Source organism: Littorina saxatilis, linkage group LG1, assembly GCF_037325665.1.
Source record: "Littorina saxatilis isolate snail1 linkage group LG1, US_GU_Lsax_2.0, whole genome shotgun sequence".
In the NCBI taxonomy this organism is placed as follows: Eukaryota; Metazoa; Mollusca; class Gastropoda; order Littorinimorpha; family Littorinidae; genus Littorina; species Littorina saxatilis.
In genome coordinates this window covers 74,451,688-74,478,741 of record NC_090245.1, presented here as the reverse complement: position 1 = coordinate 74,478,741, position 27,054 = coordinate 74,451,688, and the positions used below count along the sequence as shown (strand labels likewise).

The 27,054-nt window shown below is 41.0% G+C and overlaps 1 protein-coding gene across 1 annotated transcript; it reads left to right on the top strand.

Moving 5' to 3' along the window:
- The first annotated feature begins 5,448 nt into the window (after positions 1-5,448).
- On the top strand, positions 5,449-18,213 carry LOC138978832 (perilipin-2-like). The gene is made up of 10 exons (XM_070351618.1): positions 5,449-5,538; positions 7,657-7,901; positions 8,282-8,364; positions 9,213-9,431; positions 9,852-10,005; positions 11,259-11,407; positions 12,064-12,177; positions 12,637-12,807; positions 13,270-13,392; positions 16,051-18,213. The coding sequence occupies exons 2-10, from the start codon at positions 7,667-7,669 to the stop codon at positions 16,165-16,167; spliced, it is 1,365 nt and encodes a 454-aa protein (XP_070207719.1). The 5' UTR covers positions 5,449-5,538; positions 7,657-7,666; the 3' UTR covers positions 16,168-18,213.
- The last annotated feature ends 8,841 nt before the right edge of the window (positions 18,214-27,054 follow it).

Below are 27,054 nucleotides of genomic sequence, written 5' to 3'. Positions count from 1 at the left end.
CAGATGATCAAAAACTTAAGAACAGAAATAGGGAAGCAAAAAAGAACACCCAACAGAGTTATTTAACTGTTGAATTCAGAAAAAACACACTTGTTTACTCATTTTGTAAGCTGAATTCAAAACTTGGATGACAGAAAAAAATAAATTAACAGTGCTAAAGTGGTTACAGTGTTCAGAAATAGTGTTAGATACCAAGTTTAGTTATCCCTCTTTATCACAGTTAAAAGAAACACACCTCTTGTCGCGCAAAATCTTGAACTGTGATGCTTTTACTACCCCTACCCCCTACCCATTCTTCAGAAAAGAGTGCATATTGTCTTCCAAATAGAAAAGCAAGGTAGTCAGATGATCAAAAACTTCAGAACAGAAATAGGGAAGCAAAATAGAACATCCAACATAGTAATTTAACTGTTGAATTCAGAAAAAAACTCTTTTTTACTCAATGACATTTTATTAGCTGAATTTAAAGCTTGGAAGACAGAAAACAAATTAAAAGTGCTAATGTGGTTACAGTGTTCAGAAATAGTGTTAGATACCAAGTTCAGTTATCCCTCTTCATCACAGTTAAAAGAAACACACCTCTTGTCGCGCAAAATCTTGAACTTTGATGCTTTTACTACCCCCACCCCCTACCTATTTTTCAGAAAAGAGTGCATATTATCTTACAAATAGGAAAGAAAGGTAATCAGATGATCAAAAACTTAAGATAAATAGGGAAGCAAAATAGAATATCCAACATAGTGATTTAATTTTAACTGTTGAATTAAAAAAACACCTTTTTTTCTCATTTTTTGAAGCTGAATTAGAAGTTTGGAATTCCTCCGAAAGCGGCGTATGGCTGCCTACATGGCGGGGTAAAAACGGTCATACACCTAAAAATCCACTCGTGCTAAAAACATGAGTGAACGTGGGAGTTTAAGCCCATGAACGAAGAAGAAGAGGAGGAGAAGAAGAAGTTTGGAAGACAGAAAAAATAAATTAAAAGTGCTAAAGTGGTTACAGTGGTTACAGTGTTCAGAAATAGTGTTAGAAACCAAGTTGAGTTGTCGCTCTTTATCACAGTTAAAAGAAACACACCTCTTGTCGCGCACAATCTTGAACTGTGATCCTTTTACTACCCCCGCCCCCTACCCATTTGAACACAAAAGAGAGTATATTCTCTTCCAATTAGAAAAATAAGTAATTTGCAACTGGACATTTTTAAAATACATATTTTCTGTCAGTCCAAGGATTGCTTAGTCCATTAAAAACAAACAGACTAGGATTTAGCGCACCCATTTTAAGAAAAAGTTAACATGATAATTGATATATAAATATATATATATCAGACTTTTTTTTATGCAATTACTACTGAAGATTCCAGACCAGGTAAAACAATCATTTTATATTCTTTGTCACATTTTTTACTTTTATTTTTATATAAATTTATCTATAGCGAGTCTTGTCTCTTTGTGTCATTTACTTATTTTGAAGAATTCTATCCTGGCCAAAAAAATTAAAAATCCCTACCTACCTACCCTATTTTGTTTACCCATGTTATTAGAAACAGACAATTTATTTTTTATTGGCCTAAAGATCTTGAAACATTTGTTTTAATAGAGAAATAACAAGTACAGCCCTTAGCTGTGTCACCCGAATTTCTTTGTCAGGCTGAAACTTAGCTGTTGCGATGAAGTCTGCTGTGTGTGTCTGGGTCCAAAGCAACTTTCACATTCTCATCTACACATTCTCATCTACACATTCTCATCTACACATTCTCATCTACACACTCACGTTACTCACACAATTATACAATTCTACCCACAGAGGCGTTCGGGGATGGGGGTCTCGCACTCGGGCGAATCACACCACAAAATACAAAGAAAAAGGTACACAGAGTTTTCTATTGAACCAAAAGGCAAATTAAATCATGAATAAATCAATCAAGCAAAACTTCCACACAATGACACATTCACTCTCGGTTCACACTGCGCTCTGGGCATGCACACTTGGCAGCACGTATACGTTCCGACGCCGTTTGTCTTCCTGCAAGTCCAGCACAGGCACACGATTGTCCAAGAATCCCAATAATCCTCGTGAATGTCACAGCAGGCATAGTAAGGTTACGTAGAAAAGTCCAAAAGGGTGCGGACACACACACACACACACACACACACACACACACACACACTCCGGTTTGGTAAGTTACCTGATAAATAATGTAGCCTGTAGATTTAACGGGGAGACTGATCAGACAGGAAGAGTAATACTTTCACATTTCCGATGTTCAGCGATAAACTTGTTTTCTTCGAGAGTTCGATCTTCGTGCGATTCTGGCGCGTTGTCACCAAGAACGTTAAAAAAACACAGGATATCATCATGATGCCTCTCTACAAAAACCAGGTCTAGGAACTCTTCATCTAAAGTCAGTCAGTATTAACCTCCTCAACACAATCCTCATCTTGTCCCATAGTGATTTCTGCCGCCAAAGAACATGTGGTTCTCAACTCAAAAGACCGATTTGTCGTCTTCCGGCATTGCGAAATTCAGATCTACCCCAACTTCGTGCATTGATCTGAGCAATAAAATGTAGATGCGATAATCTGCAAACATCTCTTCAACACAATCTGCATCTTGTCCCATCGTGATTTCTGTCGGCAAAGAACATGTGGTTCTCAACTCACAAGACCAATTTGTCATCTTCCAGTGTGAAATTCTGATCTGCCCCAAGTACGTGCAATAAAATGTAGAAGCGATAATCTGAAAAAAATCTGTTCGCGTGAACGCTGCCACGTTATCATCAGTCCAATGTCTTTTATCCAGAGCAGGGACGAACACACTTTTTCATCAACAGTTTGTTATGTTTATCCGCAGACTGCTTTCCATTACTTGTCTGTTTTAGATTGACTCGTATGGTTCTTCAGCCAGGCAAGAAGTGCTTGTTTACAGTGACACGTTCTCACGCACGACATGTCGTAAATGCAAGTTCTAACGATTGTTTTTTATTGCACTGATAGAGAATGTCGATAGTTGTAAACTTCTGACATTTCTTAATGTTTATTTCATTATTTTGCATACGGATATGGTTAATAAGTGGATAATCTGTTTCGACACGAAACGCGTTCTAAATCCGGGAAGGGAGGCTACTCCAGCGTACTGTCAGGTGTGTTCTAATACCTTAAGAGCCGTACGCCGGCTTTGCCAGGTGCGAACAATGGACCCGCCAAGCTTGGGTCCATCCCAGATTCGTGGAATGGGAACAGCACGAAAATGATTCAGTGGCCATAATGCCATTCCTGACCATATCGAGTCCCATCCTTGTCGACGAATGTAACCGTGTTAATCACCTTTGGAGGCGAACTCCACTCAAACAGGATTGAGCAATTTAGAGCTTATCTCTAAGCCCTTTTGAACTGTTATGGCTTCTCAAAGGAAGGCCAGTACATACAAATACACAAAAGCCGCCAGACCACATCACAAACAGAACTGAACAATCCACAGGTGTTGCCCACATAGAGACACACACACACACACACACAAACACAGAGAAGCCGTATATATAGAGAGATAGATGACAGTGTATTTTTCGCGTGGCTATAAATTGATTCGACCTTTGCACTTTTACAGTGAAGATAATTTACGGGTCCAATTTACGTTCTGGACACTGCGGTGACCTTCTAAAAATAGTAACAGAACGCCGGGAATATCCGAAGATGCCCCCTCATACTATAGTGCACCATACGAAGGAAGGGAGGTAAACGCTGAAAACATGGAGAAGATAAGGAAGAGTTATGGTACGAAAAAAAAACCAAAATCGGTTTGCGCTGCGCGCTGAGAGCACGTATTGAAATATCTCATCGACCAGATTTTGTCCGGGGTGTATCTGAATATGGACACCAAATTTGAAGCAGATCCATCGAGAACTTTGGCCGTGCATGGCGAATACACACATACACAGACACACAGACAGACAGACAGACAAGTCGTATATATATATAGATATATATAGGCTATATACACAATGTGCAACAGACAAAAGTTTAGATAGTTCGTTTTATGAAAGCAGTCCCAAGTCTGTGTTGATAAATGAAGTGAAAGTTTTGTGTTATAATTTGTAGTTATCAATATATCATTATCAGAAGCCATCAGTAAGCTTTTATTAGTGTTGCGTGATACGCAGTAGCATTCAATAACATAGACCTTGTACAGCTTTTATTGAAGGTAAAACAAGTCTGAAGTCTACGTGGGTGACTTTAAATGGTGGAGACTTTGTGGTTATCAGTGTCATTATCAATGCCCTTGCTAAGCCTTCATGTATGTATTGCGTGATAGAGTGACGTAGGCCTCGTCATGCATTCTTTCTGCTGATAACAGTTCTAAAACTGGAGAACTGGTGCAGTAGTGAAAAATAATATCGCCTGAAACCACTCAAAAATAGTCTTGTCAATCCTAAGTGCACACTGAGAGGACAGAGTTCCTGGGAAACTTTGAACTGTGCACAGTGCAGGTGCACTAGTACAGTCAGCCAATCCTACATGGACTGATAATGATAAAACAGTTCCTGAAAAACTTCGAATTGCACATGGTGCTCATGCACTTAGATCATGTGGGTCAAAGTTCAATGGTAGTATTGTTACTGTAGGTGCTCATGCACCAAGAACAGTGCTGATGCACCAAGAACAGTGCTGATGCACCAAGAACAGTGCTGATGCACCTAGAGTAAAACTTCAGTTCAGGATATGAAAAATACTTCACATCAGACACATTTATTATCCTGTTTATGGATGCATAGCATTAGTGCAGTTGAACTGGAAAACAGTACAGATTAACAGTACAGTACCAAATTTATTTCTGCTGAGAGGAGTGGCCTTTCAATTTCAGATGACACAAGTTAGTTTCTTGGTTTTGGGCTGTAGCCTTTTATGAAATTCTTAATTCTGCTGTGAGCATATCTATGAAGTAGTTTATCAGTGGCAATTCTCATAAGATAATTATTTACACACAGACGCGTGTGCGCACACTTGTGCACACATATCATTGGAATGTGCACTTACTGAGGGACAACATATATATACACATGCCCACACACACACACACACACACACAGATGTTCTTTGAATGGTTATGTGTACATATACAACTAGCGTGACCCTCAATGACACCACATAGGGGTGCCTTAAAAGCAGCGCAGGGCAGCATCAAAAGTCAAATTTAAGCCTTTGATAAAGAGCCTAGGATTACCTTCTGCAGCCCCGTTAGCATTTGAATGAGTCCACTGACACTGACAGGCCACCACATAGGTACAATGTCATCGCCCAGCCATGACCTCAATCTTTGTTCTAATCTTAGGTACACATAACAAACCTCCACCAAAACTAGCGCCACGTTAGATTAGTGTACATGTTTGGGGACAAGGGTCAAGTCCTGGGTATAAATTGTCAGCGTTTGCCTTGACCCAAGTCAGTTTGTTATTTGGCTTCACACAGTGCAGGAGTGTTCGGCTTTAGTCTGTGTGCGTAGACAAGTTTTGCACTGCTGGTACTTGGGATTCATTATTTTGTGAGTGTGTTCGGCTTGTTTGCTTTTTTACTTACTGAAACAACTTCTGAGAACTATTTTGACCTATTGCGTTTTTAGTGTCTTATTAATTCAGAGGTCCATGAGCAAAATTATAACAGCTGAAACAAGAGGCGAAGCCTTCAAGGCTCACGTAAGAAATCGACAAACAGTAACACAAACTCAATCACTCCGTCACACACACACACACACACACACACACACACACACACACACACACACACACACACACACACACACACACACACACACACACACACACACACACACACACACACACACACACACACACACACACACACACACACACACACACACACACACACACACACACACACACACACACACACACACACACACACACACACACACACACACACACACACACACACACACACACACACACACACACACACACACACACACACACACACACACACACACACACACACACACACACACACACACACACACACACACACACACACACACACACACACACACACACACACACACACACACACACACACACACACACACACACACACACACACACACACACACACACACACACACACACACACACACACACACACACACACACACACACACACACACACACACACACACACACACACACACACACACACACACACACACACACACACACACACACACACACACACACACACACACACACACACACACACACACACACACACACACACACACACACACACACACACACACACACACACACACACACACACACACACACACACACACACACACACACACACACACACACACACACACACACACACACACACACACACACACACACACACACACACACACACACACACACACACACACACACACACACACACACACACACACACACACACACACACACACACACACACACACACACACACACACACACACACACACACACACACACACACACACACACACACACACACACACACACACACACACACACACACACACACACACACACACACACACACACACACACACACACACACACACACACACACACACACACACACACACACACACACACACACACACACACACACACACACACACACACACACACACACACACACACACACACACACACACACACACACACACACACACACACACACACACACACACACACACACACACACACACACACACACACACACACACACACACACACACACACACACACACACACACACACACACACACACACACACACACACACACACACACACACACACACACACACACACACACACACACACACACACACACACACACACACACACACACACACACACACACACACACACACACACACACACACACACACACACACACAGTAAGCATAGGTGAAACTATGCAAGAAAGCGAGACCCTGGATCTGCCAAGAAGTCTCGGCCCGCTCACAATAACAATGACCGAGACTTTCAGTAATTCCTTTGCGTGACGTCTAACCCTCTTACGTCATAATGTGACGTCTTCAAATAGTTTCTATCACACACGTCGAACACTTTTGACCGAGACTGACGTAATCCATAGACTCGGAAATGTTAAAGTTTCTACCACAGACATACACACATACATACATACGCACGCACAGACAGACAAAGTTTATCATCGCATAGGCTACACTTACGTGAGCCAAAAAGCAACAACAAATGGATGGTGATACGATGTATATAGTGGGTTTGCAGTTGATTGCAGTAATTAAATTCTGATTTGCGTTCATGATAGAAAGAGATGGTCATAAATTGAGGTAAACTTTCAGTTTTTTTTAAAAGAAAATCTGTGATTGGTTGTAAAAGAAAAGAATGGTCTTGAAACATAGCTTTTATTTTTCATGTGATCCGTTTTCTCTCAACATTGCGGTTGATAAAAGTACAGGTACAATTAGACGTCCCCTACTTTAAGTAAGTAAGCTCGTCATGATTTTGCAATCTTACTATGTAACTGTACATAACTGTATAAGCTTAATTGTCAGAAGTTTGCAGTCTTACTGTATACGCTTGTAACAGTTTTGCAACCTTTCTGTGCTTGCAGGAGACATCCTATGTACCGACAAGCAACGATGGAGCACGAACAACAAGAACAACCGGAGCAGATCTTCACCAAGCTGGGTGAACTGCCCATGGTCAACGATGCCTACAGCCAGGTCATGGACCTGTATGAGCGCACCAAGGGACACAACTGCATCTTCCGTTCCTACCTTGGGATGGTGGAGTACACAGCTAAAGTTGTGGCTGGTACAGCTGTACCTAGAATTTATGGCACCTTTCAGATGCCCAGTAAGTCATTCTTTACAGATGAAGTAACATTTTGGGTTTTTTCACCAAAAGGAATTTAAGGGCATGCGTTGAAATATATGAGTTTGGTGCTGTATTGGCGGAAAAGCTGTTATCAAGAAACTGATGGGTACATACATTGATCAACAAAATTGACTGGCTTCTCTTTTTTTCCAGACTTCTGAGAAAGCTTTGGTTTTGATTAAAATTTGATCTAGGGAGATTAAAGTATTTAACAAAGTTTGGACTCGGACCTGCGACCAGAACAATCTTGTAAGGTGATATTTTGAAATGTACAGCTAAGATGTTTGGTTACTGTGTGAAGTTTTTAACATCAGATATGTAGAAAATAAGTTTGCTCACTCTGTTCATGTGTGTTCCAGTTGACCGAGCGAACAACTATGCATGCGAGAAGCTGGACACTCTGGAATCGACCTTCCCAATCATCACCCGCCCAACGCAAGAGGTAAGTCGCTTTGCCACCATTGTCACCACCCTCACCCCCTGCGATGAAGAGGGGGCAGCCAATAAACAAACGAGCATACAGCCTACGTCTGACCCCCTCCCTCTCCTTTTACTTTCACCCTGAAATCCTCTTCTTCCTTAACTGACATCTCAAGACAACTTTCACCCTGAAATCCTCTTCTTCCTTGACTGACATCTCAAGACAACTTTCACCCTGAAATCCTCTTCTTCCTTGACTGACATCTCAAGACAACTTCTCCCTGAAATCCTCTTCTTCCTTGACTGACATCTCAAGACAACTTTCACCCTGAAATCCTCTTCTTCTGACATCTCAAGACAACTTTCACCCTGAAATCCTCTTCTTCCTTGACTGACATCTCAAGACAACTTTCACCCTGAAATCCTCTTCTTCCTTGACTGACATCTCAAGACAACTTTCACCCTGAAATATTATTACTTATTCAGGGTTTCGGCCAAGGATTGGTTATTAGTTATTGATGCATTACATTTTTGAATTGCAAATCATTGTGGCTGAAAATCAGGAAAGTTACTTGTTGCATTGTTTGACTTATTACATTTTTTGGACAAGATTGTCAGGCCCTGTATTCAATAATTTACTGAAAAAATTAAGTAATGGATTTGAAGAATCGCATTTAATGATTTATAGAAAAGTATTAACCAATTGATTTAAAGAATCGGTCAAATTACCTGTCATATCTTGATCTGGCCTTATCCTTATTTCTTCAAACTTTAACAAAATATATATTTATTTTGCAAGCGTGCACAGGCACTTTTGTAAGGTTGATTTCACAGCAGATATTCATCCATGCTTACTTGTCATGGCCACAGGTGATGCAGGAGACTCAGGAGAAGTACGAGCAGTACTGGCCCTACGTGGAACCGGTGGCCAGGCCGGTGCTGATTCCCGCCAAGATGGCGTACAAGGCAGGAAAGACGGCCGTGGATGTTGGCACTGCTGTGGCTACCACTGCCATGAAGCCTGCTGTCTACGCTGTCAGGACTGGCACCGCTGTCACCTCGGCTGTTGTCAACACTGGCAAGTCAGCTGTAAGTTGGTCCTGTTTGTTGGTTCATTTGGCACTGAGTGAAAGTCAGTTTTGTTGGTTCTGCTTATGAGCTTGGAAGAAGAGATAATGCAAAACTGTATTTTGGCTGTATTTTGGCGCATACGTGTTTTTGTAAGGAATTTTGATCAAGTACACATGCCTGGAGTAGTGTGTACTTCTTGTTGAGTATGTAGTGCTTTTTCTGTATTGAGCAAAATATTCAATTTTTTTCTTCTAATCTATATTGAATGAAAAATGTAAGGACAGTGAAATATTTATTTTTTCATGTCGTTGCCCTTTGCTGCTTTTTAGATACAGAACTGTACTTTGAAATGAAGGTACTTCAAACAGTGGTTAAAATCTTAATGTATACTGGAAAAACCCAAAAACCTGTATAGTAATTGTTTAAATGTATGTGCAGATGAGCAGCATGACCTCTGGCTTCAAGGCCACTGGGGAGAAGATGATGGACAGTGGCCTTGACACGGCTTTGGGCAAGTTCATTGTGGAGCAGGCCGATGTCAGCCTGGACAGCATTGAGAAGCTCATGGACTTCTATCTCCCCGCTGAGAAAGGTACCACTTCTACTGAAGAATATTCTGTCATTCATGTTGATTTGAGTTTATTTTTCCTATGATTACTGTTGTTTATTGTTACTATTTTCCCCCCACCCATTGAAAACGTTTGTTCTTTCAGAACTGTTAAGGCCTTGCAAATCAGTGTCTGATATCAGAGACATAGATAGAAGAGATGCGAAGCGCTGTCTTCCCGCTCGCGTTATCTTCGCCTACGACAGGGGCAAGTAATCCTCCCACTGGCGCCAAGCTCGCGTTATCTTCGCCTACGACAGGGGCAAGTAATCCTCCCACTGGCGCCAAGCTGGCCGCAATTGTTGTGTTTTTAAAGAGTTATAACTGTTTCATAGAAAATCATAGATAATAAAACATGCAACCTGTTAATTATTTGCACTCAAGAGAAACAGAAAATCACAAGATTATTGCATCATTTGGTGATTAGAAGATGAATCCTAAAGTAAGAAATTTCGCTCATTTCTCCTTAAAAACTTTTTATCCACACGCCAGTGTAAGTGCGAGAACCACTTGAGTGAGACTTAAAAGCATCAAATTTAATTACAGCGCGTCAAAAATTATACAAAAAGATTAATGTATACACCAGAAATCCATTTGCCAGTTAAGGGAAAGCAAAGTTGCGCACAAAAGAAAATATTAGCTCCCAAACATTGCCTCCACGCACAATGGACTTTGAAACAATGGCCGCAAGAACCGAAGGAACCGTTTTTGACTCACTTCGGGAACCCAATTCTCTCAAATGCGTTCATGTGCACACTATTGAAGCTACAGAATATGAATCAAGTTTACTTACCACTGATATCTCTCGTCTGAAGCTGGATATATCCAAAGAAATATGACAGAAAAGCACTTCAAATCGGTGTCAGAGAGCAAGCGAACAATGTAGTACGGGATGATGGCCGACAATCGCGCGAGGTCACGCTGACCGAGCGCGGTACCCCAAGAGTTCACCCGAGCGGCCCTCGCTTCGCATCTCTGTATGTATGTCTCTGCTGATATATAGTACTTTCACCAGAGCAGTTGAACTAAAATTCAGAGGCTAACACTGAGAAAACTAGAGAGAAAGTGTAGAGGTATACGCGTTTATGGTAGTTCAAGTCAAAGAAGAAGTTTGTTCCTGTTTATGAATTCGTCCTAGGTATATCTGTTGAGTAAATTGGAATAGCTATACAGTTCAAGAAATTCATTGTAAGAAAAATCTATTTCAATAATATTTTGTTTTTGTTTTGAATTCACAGAGAGCAATGCCAGTAACCGTAAGGAGAGGGTGGTTGAGCTGGCCAGTCGTGTTCATGACGCTGTGTTGGCAAAAGCCAAAGGAGATCTGGTTCGCGCCCAGTTGATCCTGGGAAATTTTTTGCAGGAATTGGTGGAACTCGTTGGTCATGTAAGATATGTTTTGTTCTGTTTTGTTAATAGACGATTTTCGGAAATAGCTCGGTCAGGTTTGTATGGGTTGTTGAGTGGATACCCTTGCCAAATGCCTCTGACAAACATTGGAGGGGCTAATCACTAGCAAGGGGTGTGTCAGAAACACAAGGACGTGTTTCAGACACACCCCTCGCTAGTGATTGGCCCCTCCAATGTTTGTCAGAGGTTTTGGCAAGGGTATTCACTCTTCCTCAACCCATACAAACCCGACAAAGTTTTCAGAATTCATCTATTGAGCCTGTCATTGCACAGAAACAAGGGTTTTTATTGGTTTGGGTAATTCTCTTATTGGAAGAGACGGATCTAATCAAGTATGTATAGTCACCCAGGGTGGGTAGTAATGTAATGACCAGCTTGTAGGATTTGCATAACAGCTTACCCAGATTGATTTAGAGTGAGAGCTATGGTATTGGCAGCTTCATTCAGATAAATAGGTGTAACCTTTTCTGAAAACTCTCAGATTGTGACCTAAACTACAGTGAACTAACCTACAATGTTAGATGGCTGAAAGTTTTAGTTATACATAGACTTCAGGTTCTTCTGTTATATAGTAACCAAGTTCTCTCTCTCAAATGTGGCTTGAATTCAAAATAGATTATGGTTTTGTTTCAGCTGGTGACTTTGACGAAGGATGGAACTCAAACGGCTTGCAAAGAAGTGGTTGATGCTGTCACGCGTGTGTGGAATAAGTTTGTTGAATACCTGCCTCCAGATGTAGCCAAATCTGTGAGTGTATTTCGAACATGGTTTTTGTACAATACTCAAACATAAGGGAGAGTATTAGAGGTTCTAAAATGAAGTTGAAACCTCAACAAAATGCTGCACTGGGAAAGAGTAATCTGTGTGTGTAAAATGGATTTGTTAACAGGAAGATAGGAGTGAGGAAGCAGTTTCAAGAAACGAAGGTCCCCTCCCCCCTTTTTAGTATTGACTGAATGTAAAACATATGAATCACGTGCACAGAGAGAAGACAATCATTTTAGCTACTTTTGCGTTACGTGTCAGAAAGTGGTGGAGAATTAACAAGAAGTTTGATGTAATATGTAACTTTTATATTACACGCTACATGTACAAGATGAGAGAGAGGGAGAGAGAGAGGGAGCGAAATAAAGGCCAAGAACCAGACAGCAGCAGATGATAAAAAAAACGACAAACTGATAACATGTATATTTTGCTTGCTTGCAGGTGCTGAACGTAAAAGAACGCATCACGACCCTGGTAGTGTTTCTGATCGGCAAGGTCGGGGAACTCTTCTCACAGTCCGCTCTCATGGCGTCCCTGGCCGGCCAGAACATCAGCAACCTGTGCTCGCACTTCTTCACATGGTGCCAGTCAACACCGCAACTGATGAAAGCGGTGAGCAAAGAATTAAATCATAATATTTTTAGAGACTTTATTGATTCATCTGTTTGGTAATTTAAAAAAACCTTTGTTTAGGACATTTTGTGTTGAAAATGTTTTGAGAAATGAAAACAGTTCAAGGTTTGCGGAAACAACCTGAGGATGTGAAAGATTTGAGTATGTACACAAAGGGCTAGCCTGGCATCTTTTTGATCACCTTACTGGCATCTTTTTGATCACCATACTTACATGCAATCAAGATATACATTTCATCCTATTGGTGCCTATACTTTGAAAGGCAATCTGTTGACAAACATTAAATACAGAGTTACAGCTCTTCAAGCAAATGATGAAATCAAAATTTTAAAATGGAAGAAATGTTCCACAAAAAAAACCTAACCAACCTCACATCCTGATACAGTCCAATGATACCCACAGGAAAACTGAAACTAAATTTTGCTTGCTTTTATCTTACAGGGAGCAGGACAGTTGATGAAGTGGATTGAAGTGTACCTGCCCGAACTGGCCAAGTTCATCCCTACCATCCTTGAGTTCTTGCACAATCTGCTCGACAAAGTTGTTGACACCTTGGATGTGTTTGTGAGTTCATGCTCATTTGCTGTATTCAGGGCACAGGCGCTAACAAAGGTCCATAGACGACTTCTGTAGATAACTCTTGTCAGGTTCTTTGGTGAGAAAGTGAATGCCCTTTCTTTTAGGGGGACAAACATTGAACGGGCCAATCACTAGCTAGGGGTGTGTCTGAAACACGTGGACAAGGAGCATGTGTGCATTTATTTGTCCCCCAAAAAGCAAGGGTATTCACTCTTTCACAACCCATACAAACCCTACAGTTATTTCTAAACGTCTATATACCGGCACGGTTGGCCTAGTGGTAAGGCGTCCGCCCCGTGATCGGGAGGTCGTGGGTTCGAACCCCGGCCGGGTCATACCTAAGACTTTAAAATTGGCAATCTAGTGGCTGCTCCGCCTGGCGTCTGGCATTATGGGGTTAGTCCTAGGACTGGTTGGTCCGGTGTCAGAATAATGTGACTGGGTGAGACATGAAGCCTGTGCTGCGACTTCTGTCTTGTGTGTGGCGCACGTTATATGTCAAAGCAGCACCGCCCTGATATGGCCCTTCGTGGTCGGCTGGGCGTTAAGCAAACAAACAAACAAATCTAAACGTCTATTAAGTGTTAAGTTGTAACCAAAGGGGATAGCTTTAACTAGCTGTCTTTGTGCTTTGTCTTCATGGGGTTGTATTACATTTTGTGACCATTGCCTCACTGGTTATAAAATTGTTTAAGAGTATCGGTTGGCTTTGAAGACTGTTGTTTATGCTTTTTTTTTTTAACATTGGTTGAAAAAATAATAATGCAGCTTGGAAAACCTTTTGTCCTAAAAACAGAGTTTTACTTTTGTGTTCTTGATAATGATGGTAGTAATAAAACACCGAATTACTTGAATTTTGCTCTGCACCTGTGTTGTGAATGTGCCTGTTGTACAGTATATTTATTATGTTCAATCTCTTTCTCGTGCCTTTGTTTGTTACCTTGCTCATGCGCTGTATGTTCAGTCTAATAACTGTCCTATAATTTAGGTTTCATTGCTTTGTATTTTACCTGAAGGAGCTTGTAGTATTGAAAGTTGGCGTTGATGAGAGTTTAGATTTTTTATATGTTTTGTTCTGGCTTGCTTTTGTCTTGTTTTGTTCAAGCTTGTAAAGTTTGGTGAAGGAATAGTGGTCAGTGCTTGTAATATTTGTCTTTTCAGGCAATGGGGTTGCATGATAAAGGTCGTAATTGTATTGGTTTTCTTTCCCGAAAAACTTAAATTGAGCACAGCATAACCACTGCTCAGACAAAAGTGCTTTAGTGAGGTTTTGTTGTTTATTTCCTCGCTGGAAAACTTCATATGTATTCAGCACAGTAAACTACTTTCTCTGCAGCAAAGTTTCATTGTAGTTATTGTAGTGCAGTTGAATTTTTAATTTTTTGGTCATCAATCTTCATAGGGTGGTCCAAATTCAATCATGAGGGCTAATACTTAATTCAGAATGAAATGAAATAGATAGAACCAGTGACTCTTTTTCATGTATTTGGTTGTGGGAATTGTGGTGGACTTTTATTTTCATGTCAACAGGGTATTGCTGGCATGAGAAGACGACGCATGCTTTCAAGCCTTCAAGTGGATAATGAAGGGGAAAATGATGAAATGGAAGAATTGAACTAAGAGTAAGAGAAAGCCAAATTTCATTTTTTTGCTAAGAAACAGTTGACAGTAACCTTAACAAGCATTTTATGGTATTCTTTCAGATTTTGCTCATGTAAAGAGATTTGTTTTACCTCGGCATTGAGTAATTGGTGCTTATTTAGAATAAAAACTGATCTTTTTCAGTTGAAAGGTCATAGTTTGTTGAAAAAAAGCAACTAATTTGTTTGTCTGTTTAGAAGCAGGGAATTTCTTTATAAGGAAGAAGAGAGAAAAAAGATCTTAGGGTGGCGTAGCCTTTATATGATGGTTGTGGAGATCGAAGCTTAGCCTTCAAGATTTATGTTGGTTGTGGAGATTGTATTTTAAGTGTTGGGAAAACTGGTAGAAAACTGCCTGGTATGACAAAAGGGAAATTTAATTAGTGTTCCTCTTAGGCAATTTGCTTACCCTCAGTAGTGTTTGTTGCATTCTTTTTTTTCTCCCCTTTTAATCTTAATTTCACGTTTTATTCAAAGGTAGTTAGGCAGGGGAAAGCTTTTGTGTAGAAATGTGTGTTCATTTGGTGTTGGAATAATTTCAAGAGATGTGGGGGTTTAGAAAGGTAGAGAGCTACTTTTGGTATTACATCTGCACTGTATGTATACATTGCTTCTGTACATATTTATGTGTACAGTATATATCTACTACTTTGGGTTTTTTTGCCTTGTCTGCATACCCCCCACCCCTAAATAAAATGGTGACTCATGCAGCACCTTCACCTTCTGAACAGTAAACATATCAGATTTGTGCAAACTTCTTGTCTTTATTTATTTATTACTTTGTCTGGTTGTTTTAAAGTCGTCGGATACATATACTGATGCCCATTTTAAAGTGGATTAGTATGTTAATTTTTTGTTGTAAGAGTAAGCAGTGAGATTTTTTGCATTTTTTTCTCTTTGGCTGCTCAAAGAATTTTGACCTAGATTTTGCAGTTAGGCTGTAGTTCCCAAAGCAACAGTAATTTTAAGGTCATTGAATGTCGCTCTGTTTGTGTGATTACAGGCAGTGGATATGCCCGTTGAACTCAGCGGAAGAGAACTGATGGACGTTGCAATGGGCAACTGCAACGGCATGGAAGTTTTCCAAAACCCTCCGCAGATGGGAAACAATGTTAACTGACTCTATTCCGGCACCTTCGTTTTGTCTTCAGTGTGGCTGCACCATACTCACTTTTTTCTGCGTCTTTGGTCTTTGTGAACTTTTTCTTGGGAGTGACTGAATTTTTCTTGCATGATGGAAACAGCTTGAGCAATGCTGTTCAGTTTTCTTTGGACCAGAAGGTGGAGACCACATTACAAATAATGCAACAACCCTCATTTTCACAAACTGCTTTGTCAGTGTGCTGTTTTTTTGCGTGTTTAGTAGTTTATAATTGTGCCTGTATTGAAAGTTGTGTACTTTGTTTCTGTGATTCTGCTTTGTGAATCTTTTTCTCCCTTCAGAAACGTTTTCTTTAGTTAAAATAGTAACAAAAAGAATAGAGCAGAGATGACATCATGCCTTTTGACATTTATTAACAAGAATTCATAAAACATGCATTTCCCCTGCTTGTGTCCTATTCTGTTAACTTTTAATGTATAAAAAACATTGTGAGTTTTGTGTATATGATTTGTACATGTGCTAGTTTAAAAGATTCGCTTCTTTACCTATCTAGAGAATTAGACAGAGGAAAAATAGAAACATTTTTGAATGTCAGGTTTTTGTTTTGTCTTCTTGCAGTTGCTAAAAGGGAAAATAGATTGAGTTTCTGTTCTGTGCACATTTGTTTGAGTATTTTTGTGTTCATGGCTTAGCTTGTGTTTGGTGTCAAATGTACAATAGTGTAATTTATTCCCCCCTCTGCTTCTTTACCTCTGTAAACTTGTAGGGGTAGTTATTTTTCGATAATGACCCAGCAACCAAACAAATAACGACCCAGCAACAGCCTGAATCCTCGATAGTGCAATGGGTTGAGAAGTTGTTTCGGTACTACTTTTTGCGAATGAAAAGTTCCGAACGCTCTAACGTACGAAGTATACATCTCTGGAGCAAACAATACAAACATACCGCATTTAAATTAACAACTACAGGCCTGAACACATGAATCTTCATATAAAATCCATGAGTTCGGTTGTTTTCTGAATCTAGATTTGCCGTGCTCAAACGTTCATCACAAGCAATTTCCCGCAAGGCAAGTAACTCATACTTTGTCTAGCGACAAGAGTAGTTCTCCCTTCTTTTCACTCAGTTTCTTCGTCAACAGACTGCAATCCGACGGTCAGTTTTCAACATTATTTCATTTAATAAACGGATCACACGCAACCAAATGCACACATCTCATCAATTTAAACAACATAAAGCGGATTCATACACTATTTTCCCCAGAAAACGGAACTTCATACAGTTTTTAACGTTGGAACACGGAAAACATATACAGAACACACAATATCTGCCTTTGCCGCCACAGCAGAATAACAGCATATCTGTGTACTTGATTTTAGTCCAAAATAGGAAAACTGACAAGAAGTGTTAACAGAATGGAATGATTTGCACGGAACTATACAACCGCGCATTAATCGATCGCCTGCGCAGGTTGACTGAGTGAATAGGGTTCGATCAAACTTTCGCACAAAAACTCCTCTTTGAATAACTGAAGAAAGGAGGAATAAAGAGGTTACACACCTCGTCTCAGTGATTATAAAAAATAATGGTCTCGGTTCGCGGTCATGAAAAAGCTCGCTAAAGCTCGCATTTTTCATGATCCGCTAACTTCGACCACTATTTGTAATATTTACCGAGACTCGGCGTGTAACCTCTACAAATACCTTCTTTATGATTGATAGAACATTTTGTGGAAAGAAAATATCCATATCGATGCCCTATTTAAGGCTAAACTCAGCATTTAGTGCTATTAGAAAGATATTTTTCGTTGAAAGTATGACAGTCAGTGCATACTTCCAACATGGACAGAAAGTCATTCTGTTTTAACCGATTTTGTTTTGTGAAAGCATGTGCGAAAACACCCATGCGAATCACACGGAAATGTATTAAGTTTTGTGTTTTCTTATATTTCTTGCCATTTTCTGTTGCATTGTGGATTACTAGAACTCCTTGAAAATTGTGGACGTTTTGCTGCAGTTTTCACCTTCATGTATTGATTTGTTTGAATAAATGGATATTGTCACAGTTTGTGTTTCAGCCTTTCAAGAGAGAAAGACAGAGTTCTTTGACACAGTATCTCGCAAGGGATTGTACCAAGTCCTAAATACGGAACGATCAGTATCACTGTTATCACACACATTGATACCTAACAATCACAAGACAATTTTGTCACAAGACAAATGTTTGTTTCATTCACTATTGGTATGTTTAACACAGGAAGCTCCTCAACAACTTGCAAACACACATTCATCATTAGCAGTCATGTTCTCACACCACAAAAAACAACCAAACCCACATTTTGGTTGAGAAATAGCGTTTTTATTTACAGAACACGGACAACTTATAGACAATAGACCCTGTACACACACACACAGTCTGTTCAACATGGTGCAGTGCAGAACACGTGATAAGAAGGATGGCAAGAACACTCGCTGTCAGGAGAAAATGATCACACTGTACAGGGGCGGAGCAGTTAAGCCAGAGCCGGAACCCCCGTCTGACAGATGCACCAGCAATAAAAAACGCTCGCGCTGGACCCGAGTACTCTTCAGACATTCACACACACACACACACACACACACACACACACTCTCTCTATCCCTCACTCTCTCTCTTTCTTTCTTACACACACACACACGAGTACAGACTCATGCACGCACACACACACACACACACACACAAACAGTAACACTAACACTAACACTAACATGTGCACAAAAGGAATCGAACCCGGATCACTTTGGCCATAGACAAGTTCAAGTTCAAGTTTATTAGTCCATAACCCATGGGGGCATTTTGAACAATAAATACAATCAATACAATCATGATATATGCTAATATAATAAATAAATTTAAAAAAAAAATTTAAAAAAAAAATTATGAAAAACTGTTACAAATTCTATTAGTAAAGTCCAAAATATTCTTTAGCAATTTCTTTTTCTTAGTAGCAAACAACTTTTTAAATTTAAGTGCATTAGGTTTTTTCCAATAGTAAGGTGGTAACAACTCAGCTCTTTCTTCTTTGAAAAAATCACAGACAAATAAATAATGGAATTCATCACCTATGTCATGCGATACACATTTGGTGCAAGTTCTTTCTGACCTCGGGATGTTAAGATAACGTTCTTTCTGTACAGGCAAATTGTTGTTTAATGTTCTAAACTTCATCATTGAAACACATTGCTGATATGGCAGGGTTGTGACGTAGTCTTCACATGCAAAAATATCTTTGAACATTCGATAATTCCAAAACATATTTTTTGTTCCAATTTCTGTAAACCATTTATGGATATACTGGTCATATAAACTTCTTTTTACTTTCTTTTTAAACCATGTGCTTGAGTATTGAATATTTTCTTGAGAAGTCCAAAGGCCAGAGAGACCAATTTCATTTAAGGTTTTTTCAATGAAACATAAATACTTGGATTCAATCATCTTGTTGATATACAATTTATAAGTAAAGCAATACACAATACTTGAAAATTTATTTTTATGAATAGGACTAATCAGTTTATACCAATAGCAAAGCATTCTACATTTCATATTAACATCTAGTGGATATCTTCCAAGTTCACCAAATATCATAGCATTTGGAGTTGATTTTTTTAGTTTGAAAACAATTTTATAAAAACGCAATTGAAGTTTAGTAGCAAGTTCACAGGAACCAAAACCCCATACTTCACATCCATACAATAAAATTGGAGCAATCATTTTATCGAACAGGTCAACTTGTATGTCCACAGGTAGTGACAATTGTCTACAAGTGCGCAAAAGAACAAACATTGCCCTTGAGGCACGATCATATAGATTCTTCTGTGCGACTGAAAATGTATTATTATAATTAATCTTAAGGCCCAAGTACATTACATCAAACACTACTTCGATTAAATTGCCATTGTACGTAAACAGTGGTTTATTTCTAATTTTACCTCTGGAAAAAACTATAACTTTACATTAATATTTAGACGCCATTTTAAACAGTATTCGTGCATTTTGTTTAAACATTCTTGCAGGTTTTTTTCAGACTCTGAGCAGATCACAGTATCATCCGCATACAGTAATAAAAACATTTGAAACAAAGCATTTACATCCGTATCATCCATTCCAGCCACAATAGCCTCTCTTGACATAGATTGTAAACCATTACTGTTTTCCAACAGAAAAGGCTTTAGATCATTTAAAAATAGAGCAAAAAACAGCGGTGACAGGTTTTCCCCTTGTCTAACTCCACACAAACTGGGAAAATATCCAGAACACTCACTATTAACTTTAACACAAGACTTGGCATTTTCATACAAATTTCTTACAGTTTTTAAAAACTTCCCATTAACATCAGAACTAACTAATTTCTCCCATAAAAATGCACGGCGAACTTTATCAAACGCTTTTTCATAGACTCTCTCGTGCTCTCTGTCTCTCTTTCACCGAGACCAAACCCTGCATTGTAATTTCTTTGCCGAGACCATTTCTCCACCCGTTGTCTGGCTTGTAAATCATGCTTTTCTCGTCCTTGCGTGACGTGTTCGCCGCCCAAGTCTTCCCTTTAGTTCAGGCTGTTCGCAAAGCGACCAGCCTCCCACCGCAAAAACTCCCACCGTTAAGAGTGGCTTTTGTGGTTTATTTCGCATTTAGGTCCCAGGTAACATTATGAAGTTTTAATACGATCAATCGGACCTATACTGTTCAAAAAAAGAAACGCATAGTTGCTACTTGCCAAATTTGTTTTATTTTTCGAAAAAATTAACAGAAAATCCAATATTTAGATTATTTGTTCGAAATTTGGTATGGACACAGTTGAATGCACACACAGTTCATTTGCATCTTCAAATCAATCAGTCAATCAATACGATTGGGTGCCGAGGCTGTCAAGTCAGTAGGGGGTGTGACTGCCTTGAGCAGCAACAACTGCCCGGCACCTTCTGGGCATGGACTGGATCAGATGCCGGATATCTTGCTGTGGGATGGTGTCCCACTCCTCCTGAAGTGCCTGCAATAGATCGCGGTGATTTGCCGGCGCTTCTTCTCGCCTGCGCACACGTCTGTCCAATTCATCCCAGAGGTGTTCTATCGGGTTCATGTCTGGCGACATGGATGGCCAGGGAAGCACCTGGACATGGTGGTCGGTGAGGAACTGGGTGGTGAGTCGTGCTGTGTGCGGGCGAGCGTTGTCCTGCTGGAATATGGCATCCTGGTCAGCCAGAAGAGGAAGGGCGTGTGGGCGCAGAATTTCCTCCACGTATCGCTGGGCAGTTATGCGCCCTTGGACGTGCACCAGGGTGCTCCTTCCAGCGGTATTGATCGCCCCCCACACCATGACGCCTCCACCACCATGAACGGGTGCCTCATCCACACAGTTGGGCGCGTAACGTTCGTTTACTCTCCGGTAGACCCTCCTCCGGCCATCATGTCGCTGGAGCAGGAAGTAGGACTCGTCGCTGAACCACACGTGTCTCCAGTGATTCCGGACGGTCCAGCGAAGGTGCTGGTTGCCCCACTGCACTCGGTTCTGGCGATGGCGGCGGGTGAGGACAGCTCCTCTGTGAGGTCTGCGAGCTCTCAAACCAGCTTCATGCAGGCGGTTCCGCACGGTCTGGTCCGATAATCGGTGTGGCCCGGGGAGAGCCTGGACAGAAGATGAGGCCGACAGGGTGACGATTCCGGAGGTGGCGGAGCCGTATGAAGCGGTCGTGAGCAGCAGTTGTCGCCCTTGGTCTTCCCGCTCGTGGCAAGTCAGCAACGGAGCCAGTGGCTTGAAACCTGACCCACAGTCTACTGATGGTGCTCTGCGGGACACGTGGAAGTGCCTGGCGATTGCACTTTGACTTTGGCCTGCTTGTAAACGACCCAATGCAATTTGGCGGTCTTCTCTGCTCAATCGGGCCATCTTTCGTCGCTGAATTGTCGTCTGATTTCTTTGTGGCGAACAATCCGCTTTTATGGGTTTTGGAAGACATGATGAGAGCTCAATATTCCCCGAGTTTCACGAGATTACACTGAAGCATGACGAGTGGTCATGCCAAATGAGCAATTTTGACATTGTAGCCACTGATAACGCATGCGTCACGTGCAGAGCTCACTTGTGGCAATGGACGAAAGGTCGACGACCAGATAAACATTTTCTGCAGTTTGGTGGATATCCTTGTAGCCATATAACTAAATTAACCAAATATTACAAGCTATGCGTTTCTTTTTTTGAACAGTATATTATCAAGTTAGTGTATCAACTTTTGAACGAACTGCGCCCAGTAGTTTCCCAGCAATAAGCTGTTAAGTGGAGAAAGACAGACAGACAGACACACAGACACACAATTAAAGTCTGCTGAGCCCTTGTACTAGCGTACTCGGGGATAAGCATATGCATAATATATGTGACATCAAAGTAGGTGGTAAGGAAATAAACTAGCTCACTCTCCCAGGCTCTTCATCCCTCTCGCTCGTTCTGTCTAGATGTCAAGCACACACATGCACACACACACAACTTTCACATATGAATATAGCTAAGCATTCTTGCAGACACACTTCCATACAACACAATTTCCATTGCCTTCTATCAAGCAATCCAATCCGACACTCGCTCCACTGCATCAGGTTATTTTTATGGTGCTATCCAAATACCAGCTTTAAAGCTATCACAGCAACGTTGATCCCAATATATGGAACTGAAAAATAAAAAGTGATTATTAAACATTGGTTAGGTAGGTAAAACAGTACTTAAAAACCTGGGGTTTCATGGTCATGCATAATGATAGTAGAGAGACATTTTAGCAAAGTTTAAGAGTGTAAATCGAAAATTTCAGTAATAAATTTTCATTTGATTAATATACTTACCCAACTCACATATAGCAATTTACTTCAGTCTAGTTCTAGGACGCTGTGCCACCCATCACCTTGGTAACAAGGGAGGCAATTCTAAAAAAGGATCTACCTTGACCTATAAACAGGACAAATTAGTCAGACCGAGGCTGACTTCCTACCCGTGCCGCCATCTTGCATTCATTCACACGAGAGCGGAGAAAAATCCTTCCTTCATTTTTTTTTTAGAACAACCCTACTAGCGGGGAAGGTGGGAGGGAATTAACTATGCCGTGAGTTGGGTAAGTATATTAATCAAATCAAAATTTATTTCTGAAATTTTCGATTTACACTCTTAAGGCAAAGGGAGCCACTAAAATCTAAATTTGTATTTACTTCTACCATAGGCTAATGTTATATGTTTATGAAGTGGTAAGGCATATACGATTTCAAAACGGATAACGTTTTCAGTACCGTCACTGTCCGTTACCATAGAAACGGCAATCTCCAACTGCCAAAATGGGTTGCTAGGAACACGTTTTTTAGCTTCCCCTTAAATCATAGGAATGTGATTTTTTGTATGTAGGATGTAGGAGTCCATAGTTGTGGAATGACAACAGGGATTTTTTCTAGGATGAATAGTTCTGATAAAATATTTTTTTTAGATGAATTATCATGTTTTTCAGCACAATTTTAGTAAATATGACCCGCCTGAACAGTTATTTATTAATTTAAAGAAAATTCCTGTTGTCATTCCACAGGTTGTCCTCTGATAAGCATGTCCCTTAAGTTTCATTGCATTCTGAACAGCTGGATTGAAGAAAAACAGTTTCCTAGAAAGCAGGTCATGCAAAAACGCTGAACAGAGAAACAAGGCCGAGAACATTTCAAAGCTCTTTTATTCACCCCAAATCAATGTTAACATAGTTCAGGTATTTTTCACAGACACCTGGTAACTACAGGCTTACCTAAAACTGCCCAGCAGCATATGCTGCACCCCCTTGTAGTCTAATGAGCTCATCCTGTCTTTTGAGTTTAGCTGCACGCACAGTGTCGCGTCTCTGTTTAGCTGATCTTTCTTGAACCTGAGGCTGCCAAGAACCCTTTTACACTCCTAGCCTTGTTTAGTCTTTTCATGTTACAGCCTGTTGTAAAGCCGTAGAACTGTGCAGTGTTGAGAGCAGCCGCTGGTTCAAAATTGAATTCCCTAGCCCCTGTGACGACTGCAAACCGTACGCGATTTTTGCATGCAAATTTGTCCTTGGGGCAGCGAACCCAAACGCTGCTGTGGAGACACTCATTAGAGTTTTGGGTTTTTCCTGACACACATCTCTGAAGCAGTTGATCTTTCGTCAGTCTCTGGTAAACTGGTTCTAGAGGAGGATTCAGCTTCTTGAAGTTGAGAGGTGTATGGACGAGTTTTGCGTGTGGTCCTGGGGGCTGGTAGAAGGACCATGACGCGGCACCATGGGGGCACAAGTCATGCTGTGGCTTGTCATCTGTTGAGAAGCCGTGACGCAGAGATGCCATCACTGCCCGTTTCATGTCTGCAACTGTCTTACCCCCCCCCCCCCCCTAATTGCCCGATTATAATATATCGTCAACTTCCTGATTGTATTCAGAGTCAGCTGATCATACCCTCGCCCTCCCAAAGTGATTCCTTTTTTGCGGCAGTCTGTCACAAGGTTGCGAAGCGCTGTTACAAGACGCTTGGAAACGTGATTGATGTACTCTTCTTTTTCGATGGTTACTTGATCTCCATAAGGCTTTATTTTGGAAAGTTCCTGGAAGGTTTTTGTGTCACCGTCTGACAGGATAACTGTGTATCGCAGATTGTGCTGCGACACTGACCTGCCCCACAGAACCCGAGCCGCCTCGACTTCCATGATGCCACTGGAACCTAAAAATAAAACCACCGTTTCAGTCAAAGTCAGCCACTGAATAGCAAACACACAAACACACACAAACACACACACACACAAAAGGCAATCAGCCACATATCTACCAACATAGACGCTATTATTGCTTTTGTTCAGTACATGTATTACTATGCATGGATTAGTACCCAAACACACACACACACATGCATGCACACATACATGCACACACACACACACACACACACACACACACACACACACACACACACACACACACACACACACACACACGGCAATCAGCCACAGATCTACCAACATAGACGCTATCATTGTTTTTGTTCAGTACATGTATTACTATTCATGGATTAGTACCCAAACACACACAAATACACAAACACACACAGACACACACACACACACACACACACACGTACACTTCACATAGACAGCGCACACAAAACACTGACACACATTTTCACAAACACTTACAGATCTATGTAAAATTCAAACACAACACACTATCATCCCATTTCAACAAACGTCTTCACAAGCGCACCATACACACATACTGTTTAGATCTACGCACTCACCTGCAAAATTCTTGTCACAGATGTCCAGTTGTTTTACCAGCCAGGCAGCATACTCCAAGGGTTTCTCCTGGAGAAGTTTGTTTCCAGTTGTCTGGCAAACGTATGACAGTAGTTGCACATATTATGTGACATAACATGAGCGTCAAAGCAAATTCCAGTCAGCACGTCTAGACTACAGCACACCCTATTCCAATGTGGGACGAGTGCCCCCTGGTCAGCCATGATCCGTCGTAGCTTACACTGATATCAAGAACACCATCATCAGACAGTGTCATTCCATTGTGCGTTGCGTGTATCTGTCTGACCTGACGGACAGCCTCACTGAATACTTTCTCCTCCAGTAGATCTACATCAAGTCGTTGATAGAGTTTATCAGCTTTCTTCTGGAAGGTTTTGTGATCCATGCGTACCAAATTTAAACTTTCACAAAATTTGTTAAATTGTTGAGCACCTAGCCCACATATCAAGGAGTCTGGACGAATAAACGGCTTGCCTGATGAGACCATAATCCGTTTGACCGCTTTCTTTGGAGGCAAGGTATCCAGCGGTACCTGGAACAACTTCCTCACATGCGCGTACACTGCAAGGCCGTGTCTCTGTTTTGAGTCTGGGCATGGTGACAGCGTTGGCTGTTTACGTTGCGGACAACAAAGTTCGTTTACAAGTCAATACCATCAAAGGTTTCCAAATCAACAAGACATCTCCTTGTTTGGGAAGCCTCTGGACCTGTCGCTTTTGACCAGTGGCTGCTGTGTAGGCCTATGTGTTCGTCTTGAATTGTTTTCGCGTCAAACCGCCAAGAACACACTCTCAGTCCTGACGCAGAAATTGATCTGCATGCCACAGCGGTCGATCCAGATTTTGTGCGCTTGGTCACCGATTGTGTTTTAGTTGTTCTCTTGTCTCTGCAACTCTTCAGTTGTTGTCTTCTCGTACGCTTGCCTTTATTCTGTGTTTTTCGGAGCGAATTGATATTTTCACACGAGCCATTTTTCTAAGCAAACTCAGTCGAAAACTAAACGTGGTGAGCAGACGACTTTTAAAACGCGAAAAGCCACGCGAGCCTATCTGACCAATCGTGGCCAGGTATTTACGTCATACCCCCTTATATGGAAAGTGTCTGGGGTTTGCTTGTTTGAAAAATAGGGGGGTTTCCCCAGGAGAATCCATATTTAACCGAAAATAACCGCCGAATGACACAGGGGAGAGAACTGCTGTTCAAACGGTATACGACGTTCCCGCGTTGGGCGAGCAGAAATGTCTGTTGTCAAGGGTTGAAAATCGTAATTTTTATCGAAAGTATGAATGAAAAGACAGAAAAATTCGCTGGTGGGTGCAATGAAATATATTTTTGGAGACTTTGATGAGTTTGTATGGTGTAATAATATGCATGTCATGAAAGTAGACAGATTGAAAGGTGTAAAACTGCTAACAACTCAAAATGGCTGTGTAAGTCCCATCACTCTAAATTTCAGTGGCGCACTTCGCCTTAAACTTTACAGAACCAAGGTGAAGTCAGCCTCGGTCTGACTTTGTCCTGTTTATAGGTCAAGGTAGTTCCTTTTTTAGAATTGCCTCCCTTGTTACCAAGGTGATGCGTGGCC